General features: G+C 58.8%; 2 protein-coding genes across 2 annotated transcripts; both read right to left on the bottom strand.

The window, feature by feature from the left end:
* Nucleotides 1-1,724: 1,724 nt before the first annotated feature.
* Nucleotides 1,725-2,408, bottom strand: SPRG_16430 (hypothetical protein; the record flags this gene model as incomplete). Its single annotated transcript, XM_012355739.1, has 2 exons — nt 1,725-2,189; nt 2,298-2,408. 2 exons carry the CDS (start codon nt 2,406-2,408, stop codon nt 1,725-1,727), a joined length of 576 nt encoding a protein of 191 aa, XP_012211129.1.
* Nucleotides 2,409-4,171: 1,763 nt separating this feature from the next.
* SPRG_16429 (hypothetical protein) lies at nt 4,172-5,514 on the bottom strand (the record flags this gene model as incomplete). The annotated part of the gene is made up of 3 exons (XM_012355738.1): nt 4,172-4,380; nt 4,425-4,599; nt 4,699-5,514. 3 exons carry the CDS (start codon nt 5,512-5,514, stop codon nt 4,172-4,174), a joined length of 1,200 nt encoding a protein of 399 aa, XP_012211128.1.
* Between the last annotated feature and the right edge of the window lie 2,651 nt (nt 5,515-8,165).

Raw genomic sequence — 8,165 nt, 5'->3', positions numbered from 1 at the left:
GCCCTCCTCCGCGCTCTGTGGCCGAGCACCGACGGCTATCACCACGCGGCTTGACGCTGCCTCTGTCGCCATTGTGCCCAAGCGCGACCATGGAGATGAACCGCTTCGTGGCCACGCCCAGCCCGTAGGCAGCAGCCAGTCTCGCCGATCCTGCTCGTGGACCTCAACCCAGCAGACACGCGCATGGCATTGGGTGGCAGCAACCGCTTCGTCAAGGCCTTTGGTATCGAGAAGGCTTTTGCACGCTCAGCTTCTACAAGCTCGCGGGCATGTCCACGCACGTCACGTCCCGTGGGTCGCGACCTCGAGCGGCGGGATGACGCGTAATACGCGCCACTGCCTCCTGTATCCTTGTCATATCTCTGTGTCTAGTGCGCGTGTGGAGGCTCTACGCACAGGAGGCCGTCGCGTGCTCCAAGGACTACAGGAACCCGGCGACGACCGCGGCATTTGCCCTTGGTGCTCCTATACATTGCATTTCGCACAACATCTCAACTCGTAGACGGCCACACGCTCCTTTCGTCAGGTCACGACTAGGAGAGAGTGCTGGCCCACGAGCCCGTGACGGGCCTTGCCGCCGAGCGGTGCATCGGCAGAAGGCCAGGTCAAGCGCTGAGTCTCGAACGCCATGGCAGCGCAGGCCAAAGAAGCTTGAAGTACACGAACCTGCTGTCGAACGTAAACGATATCAGTTTAGGTGCTCGTCTATCCTGCGTCTTCTAAATTGCGTTGACACGGGCATGAACGGCGGAGCTGGTCGACTGGGTCCGAAAGTTGTTGCTGCGGGGTCGCAAAATAGCACGTAGAGCCTTTGTCCATCACGAGTGGCTTGCAGCGGGCCGTCAAAAATGATCCGAGCATTTTCCAATGTTTGCTACATTTCTACATTTGGTCATGCACGGCAATGGCTGGTGTGCAACGATCCCACCCCATCACAGAAAAGTCACAAATTGGGAAAGTTCGGTCCCATGACAGATCGCGACTGGGCGATCTCTCCCAGATCGACTCAGTGATGCGCTTCCGGTATATCTTTGCCCGCGTCTCGATCACATCATCATCAGCCCAAGGAACCAGTGCCCTTGGAATGGCGTCACCCAAATCCAGCCAAACCTTGGCCCTCCTGTGCTTTCGCCCCGCGGGCGCCGTCGCCCTGCATCCGCGAAGTCCCGGTGCCTCCCGGCCCTTACACCGCCACCAGTCGTCCGGCCTCGCCGCGCGCGGCGTCGATTCTATGGGCTCGGTAGATATCTGATTTCTTCGGATGCGAGCTCGGACGGTTTCGTTTGAAACACACCCGACGGCCAGCCCGACGGCTTGCACTGCTCTGTCGGGTGGTCGGAGTACAGGAGCCTGCGTACGACCTCGCGCGAGCTATCCCTCGGCGAGAGGGGATCCACGGTGGACCCAGATTCATCCCGTGGTGGACGGTATACCACGGGATAAATCTCTCCATGCGCAGGTAACTCCCAGCGACCAACTGCTGGTGCCAACTCCCACGCATTCCGCCGTAGCACTACGTATGCGAAGCCTTGGAGTTGGTTTTTGCAAATTTGATTTCAACGCGAACACGTTTGATTGATTGATTAATTGAGTGATTGATTGATTGATTGATCGATCGGATATGGACCAATTAGGGCGGGGATGATGGACCTTTGCGTGGGGGTTGTTCGGGGTCGGAACCGTGTTTTGTAGAAGACCCCGGAGCAAAAGGGCTCACCGCTAAATCAGAACGCGTGTGAGGTGAAGAGGGTTGATAATGATGAGCGCACGTACCACTTGCAGCGCATAAAGTTGCAGCCCATGGAGCGCTCGACAAGCACGCAGCACTTGGGACACTGCTTCCAGCCCATCTTGAGCGTCATGAGCTGAGCTCGCTCGTGGTCGCCGCCGGTCGACCATGCGCTTGTACGCGTCGCACGTGAGACCGTCGTGCCAACCCACTTGACTGCGGTCCCGCAGATGGGGCACGACGTCTGCTCTTGCCCCGCTCGGATCGCAGGCTTGAGGACCACTTCACTGCACTCCTTCATGGGGCAGTAGAAGCTTTCGCCTTCCATGGCCTTGACCGTCACGAGCTGGCTAAACTGCTCAAAGAGCTCGGGCACGATGACGGCCGCGACGTGGCTCGGACGGGTCTCTCGCCTGCACTGCATGGCGCAGCACGTGACGGGGGCCGCGCGGTCCTTGACCTAGCACTTGATCCAGCCCGAGAGGCTGCCGAAACAGTCATTGTGGCTGCAGCGGAGCCGCCAGCAGGCCACATCCGCGAACCGAACCTCCTTGCGGCGCTACGCCACGCGTGTGTTGATGGGCTTCCCGAGCGTGTCCATGCAGATGGGGCACGTCGCCCGGCTCTCGGGCGTGGCTGGCGGGTCCGCGAGCTCGACCCAATCTGCCCAGTCCGCCATGTTTCGGGCAGGTCAGCAAAAGAAAATGACCGAATTAAAGGCGTGTCCGTGGGGAGAAATTCTCTCCACTGACAAGCTTTTTATGCCAACGGCCCGTTGGCAACGGGCCAATCTCACATCAATTTGATCACGAATGGCGCGCCCAGTGTTTAATTACATACAATAATCAAGTGAAAACTTGCATTCTCTGAGAGAATGCAAGATTTGTTTTGATGGGAGAAAGATTGGCCCGTTGGCGTCCGCTTCGCGCGCCAGCAGTTCGCTACGAGCCGCCGCGTCGCAGGTGCTGGGACTACCAGCTACCAACGAATCAAAGGCCCCACGCCTTGAACGTGTTTTGTGACCCGTTCTTTTTTGCGATGCGCGACAACGTTTTGACGGCAACGATTGCTTTGGCCTCAGGTAGGGTGACGTTCTTGACCAAGCCCGCGGCGCGCTCGATATGCTCTAAGACACAGAAGACCGAGAGGGACGTCTTCCGCCCCTCCAGAAGGAGCTCATCCTCGCGGCCATCGACGCCGTCGACGTGCTCGGTCATGGTCGTCGAGTATGCGCTCAAGAAGCGCACGGTCAAGCTCGTCGACTGCGGCCTCGACCACGGCTCTACCCACTACTAGCAGCAGCGCTTCCCGAGCATGACGCTCACGCGCCGATTCGACCCGCACATGCACAACATGGACGGCTTTTACGTGGCCAAGGTCAAGAAGTACGTCAACGCCAAGCCCGACGACAGCTCCGATGACGACAGCAAAAAAAGGCGGACAACGAGTCCAATGAGCCCTCCAAGCGCGAGAAGCGCCAGCTCGAGAAGGTCACCAAGAATGCGGCCGATGCCATCGACAGGGCCAGTGAGGACGACGCTGAGGAAGAAGAGGCGGCTGAAGCTTCGGAAGACGAAGAGGAGGCCGTCGTGGAAGCCAAGCCCGTCAAGAAGCAGCAACAGACGGTAGCCAAGCCTGCGGCCAAGAAGATCCAGGGCAAGAACCAGGCAAGGGCAACATACCCCGACGTTGAATGCCAAGGCCATGAAAGCATACGATGGCCAGCGTCCGATTCGCTGTTTCGTTTGCTTCGAACTTTGTATAGAGTTTCGATAGTAGACTCGACCGCTGCTCCGCCGCCTCCGACGAAGGTTTGTACGCGTGGTGGCGACCGAGATGACTATACTACGTCGTTCGATATCGTCAACTAGTTCTTGGACACGGTGCATCGAGAGCAGATAATTACACACCGTACTACACCTATCCCTAGTATGTGGCGGGACCTTCGGAATCGCTTCTTCATGGTCTTCTAGTTCTTGAGCTTGCACCGAAAGTCAACGTCTTGCGGAGACTCATCCAGTCGACCTCGTGCGTCTCGGTCCACGGGTCCGGCTTGCAAAAGCTCGCGACAAAAACTAGCACGTCAACAACCTGCCGCTTCGGGAGCGCATCCGTCGCCATCACCGGCTCGTCTTCCGTCTCGTCGCCATCTATGGCTTCGTCGTCCGTGCTGTCGTCCTGGACGACCTTGCGCACCGTGTTGGCAAAGAGCCACGTCGGGCTTCTCCTCGAGCGGCTTGGCGTCGACGTGGTCATCGACATCGTCTTTGATGACGTCGCCGCCGCCAAACATGGACGCAAAGCCAAAGCCACTCGACACGGCCGCAGCCGGCTTGACGATACCATCGAGCGCGGCTTCCATCTCTTCGCCGTCCCCCGAGTTGGCGCGAGTACATGGTCGAGAGGCCCGACTTCGCGGCAAAGTACCGCTCCTCCGACACCTCAGGCATCGGCGTCTCCTTCTGGACTGGCATCGGCGGCAACACTTCGCCATCGCCACCGGAGCTGCTTGAGGTCCTTGGCGCCTGAGACAGACCGGTGCAAGCGGGCCGTCGCTCGCTCCAATTCCATGTTGGGGAAGACGAGCGAGAGCGCGACACTGCAATGTACGCCCGCTTGGCGACCTCGCCGGCGTCCGGCGTGGCCCATGCCTGGATTGCGTGTTCATCCACGTCGTGCGTAGCGTCGTCAACACCGTCGTTGAGCTCGTCGCCCTCGACGAAGCGCGCGCCGAGGCGGAAACGCTGGTCGCCGCCCAACCGTTTTTGCACATGAAAGAGTCGCTTGGCCTCCGCGCCGGCAAACTCGGGCCGGAACTCGAAGAGCGCTTCGGTCTTGCGCCGCGTGAGCCCGAGGAAATCATCGTCGTCCTTGTTGGCATCATCATCGCCGTCCGAGTCGCGAAGAACGCGCGCTTGTTGGACGTCGCCGGCGTTGACGTGGTCTATACCTCCGAGTCGTCACCAAACGATCTTCTTGTTGGTCGCAGCGATCGGCGTCGGCTGCTTCTTCATCGCGACCATCTGCGCCTCGCGCTCGTTGATGGCCGCATCGCGACGGGGTTTCGCAGCTACGTCCACGACAGGCGCAGCAAGCGTCATTTCGACGGGCGCGGCCTCGAGCTCCTTGGCGGTCTCGGCCTCGATATCGACATCTCCGTCGTTGTCTTCGCTGTCGCTGTCGGTTTCGCTGCTGCTGCTGGAGGCTGCTTGCGCCTGGACGTAGGCGAGCACCAACTTCCGCTTGATCGCCGCTTCCATGTCAATGTCATCGGCCGGCGACGCCTCGTCTTCGACCGCCACGTCGTCTTGCTCATCTTCTTCGTCTTCTACGTCTTCTGACGTCTTTGAGCTCATGGCCGCGTCCTCGGGCGCATCGACGTCCTCGTCCGACGTCTCGGAGCTTAAGTGACCGTCGTTCTGGTCGGCGTCTTCCGTGTCCGACTGCGGGGCCTCAACCACGACCGTCGCCGCCACGGGAGCCTTAGACGCCACGAGGGCATGCGCTTGCCTCCGTAGCGCTTGCCCTTTTGAGCTCCATTGCCGGCGCTTCGTCGGCTTGGGCAGGTGCAAAGGCGCGCTCACGCTCGGCGACCTCGTCGTCGGTCTACGCCGCCTGCAGCCGCTGCACAATGTCGGGCTTGGCCGAATCGACGCGCAGCCGCTTACCCTCCCACTAGGGATTGTGGTACGCCTGGACAAAGGCGTCGACGTCTCGGTGGCCACGTCGCCGGACGGCGATGCGATCTGCAGGTAGGCAAAGTCGTTGGCCGCCGAGTTGGCCATCAGCTGGACGTCGTCGATGCGCAGGTCAGCGTTGTCGGCTGTTGGTGAGGAGGCGCTCGAAGCGCGAGACGAGCAAGGACTTGGTCACAACCTCGGGCAGCCGCCCCAGGTGGAGCCGCTGGAGCATGGAAACTTGCTCTCGACCTCGCTCACGCAAACCTTGACCAATTATCCGGACATAATCCGGATGCCAGCCGGTAGTTCCAAAATGATCGCCACGGCGACGACGACGAGCCATGACGCTGCGGCCGAAGGGGCAGACGAAGCTGCGCGTCGAGCTTGGAGCGCGCGCGACGTCTGATAGCACTGAGCCGCATGCTTACAACCTCGACAACCTTCCGCAGCGTGCTTTGCTGCTCGCACATGGCCGTCTACCTCACGACAGGAGCAACACCATGCATTGTCCGCCGCAACCCTCTCGCCCAACGTCGCCTCATCCCCGATCTCTACTGTAGCTTTCGACGCCCACACCGTCTGACAGAGGCCGTGCACGTCGACGACCCGCACGATTGGCACTCGCCAGGATGCGCCGCGTGCGCCCGAGTCCGCGGCGTCAACAACGCGAGCGTGTCGCTGACCTCGATCTTTGTGGCATCGACGTGGCGCTTGATCGCGTCTGACACGAGGTACACAGTCTTTTTCGCCGCTTGTGTCTCACAGAGGATCAGCATGGCGCGTCTACGTCGTGCCGTGTGCGCCAGAAGCGCCCCAGATGTGGAAGCGCGTCATCTCCAACACCTTACGACGCTGCGCTCGATCCTCGAGCCGCTCATGCTCATCATACAAAAGTTCTTGTGCAAGCACGTTGAGAAGGAGACCGTCGCACACTCGGCGAAATCGTTGGCGAATGCGTCATGCCCAATGCCGTTCCGATCCAGCGGATGGGCATCCGATGAGCCAGCATGTTTTCGGGCGTCTGCCTCTGTCTTGCCGAGGTCATTCCGTCCTTGCCCAAGACGCAGCTCAATCCAGAAAGTGTGCTCAAGGTCAAGTCGCGTAGGAGCTTCCGTGCTGCATTTTCGCTCGACACCAATGGCCTTGTCCAACGTCCAAGCCATTACGCGCATGTCTCGAAGCGTTTCTGCGTACCAGCACGCTTGAGTGAACTGTACGACCGTGGCGCGCCAGATCGCTGCGGCCGGTCTCGGTGAGCGTGTGCAGCTGGCATCGCCCGCGTGCCTTCAGACCCATCAACATCACTGCTCATTTTGGGTCGCTATTGACCGCTCTCTCAGCTACATCAAGGGTCCGAGTCTCTGAGGCTCGAGATCTTGGTCATCAAGAGTGGCGTCGTGCTCCAGCTTCTCTTGGCGCAACTCCAGACGACGTTTGTCAAGGCGGCAGTATATGTACCAGCTGTGCGACGTTTTGGAGCAGCTTTAGAACCGGTGCTGATGAAAAATACAGTTCTTTTGATATATGTGTTTGCTCTCCTTTGCAGAGGCAGGATGCAAGGCAATACTACGTACACTCGAAGCTCTTTGACTGGTTCCTAGAGCATGATACCGCGCCATCGTGTACGAATCGCCTGGTTTACTTGCTTCTCGGCCATAGGTCTCGGCGGCGGTCCTTGCACGCTGCCACGTACAGTCTATGTGACCAACGCGGGTCAGGTGCCACGTCATTATGCGTTGCGGAAGGACCTTCCAGAAAGCATAAAGCTTGCCCGGACGTGGATCAGTCTGCTGCAAATCCTACGTGGGGAACACGAAACGACCTGATTTCATATCCAGATCGTAGCTATATCAGGACAAGGGTATTTTCGAGGCATGGCTGGCATCCTCCCGGGGATATCCAGGACGTTTTTGGTTTAAACAACCAAAGACCGATTTGACTTTGTCAAACGTTGCTGTTAGACTTGGCAAGTGTTGAAAAAACACTTCCGGCGTGCTTCGTACACTGGCGGTTGAAATTCGGTGCTTTGCTTGGTACGACCCGACGCCTTGTAATCAGCAAACACAATTCTCGAATGGCTTCCATTCTACAGTCTTGTGGCTTTTACAGGCTAGGTTGTGCGGAGAAGCACCACTCAACACCAAGTGTACGGAACACTTTTTTTCATTTTTTTTCATTTTTTCATTTTTTTCTCTTGGCCCGCGCCAACGCGAGGTCGACTCCACGGCGTTTGATAATGAAATCGGCAAGGTTTGGTACATTGGTATTGTACCTTATAGAGGACGCTGTGGAGAGTGCGTAGAGAGAGGTCGCGTCGTCGTGCACCGGACGCGAGGCGCGATCCAAGATCTTTTTGGCACATGCCACGAATAAGATCGGAGTGCCATTTTTAAACCACCAACCGCGAGCCGATGCAACTCGGCCGCCGATCTCGCGTTTGAAATTAATTCGCCCATACTTGGCACATTGAAAGAAGACACTTTGGGGAGTAGAGCATCTCGCGGCGCAAAGCCAAATGGCGCTCGTCTCGAGCACCTCACACTTGACGTCCTGCTGCTTGCACACGGCAGCCAGCACCGAGACCGCCGCGACGACATCATGAACCTCTCGCCCGCCACGAACCTCTCGCTCGACATCGCGTCAGATGCGATCTGTGCTCAAGCTACCGACGAATGGAGCTTCTCGGGCGGTCAACAACAGTACCCATGTCCACGGCGTGCTTCGCCGGACCTCTTTCTTCCAGGTGTCGGCGCGGC

The sequence above is a fragment of the Saprolegnia parasitica genome, assembly GCF_000151545.1.
Source record: "Saprolegnia parasitica CBS 223.65 unplaced genomic scaffold supercont2.297, whole genome shotgun sequence".
NCBI lineage: Eukaryota > Oomycota > Saprolegniomycetes > Saprolegniales > Saprolegniaceae > Saprolegnia > Saprolegnia parasitica.
Note: the sequence above shows the minus strand (reverse complement) of the source record. Positions and strands in the feature narration are given on the sequence as shown.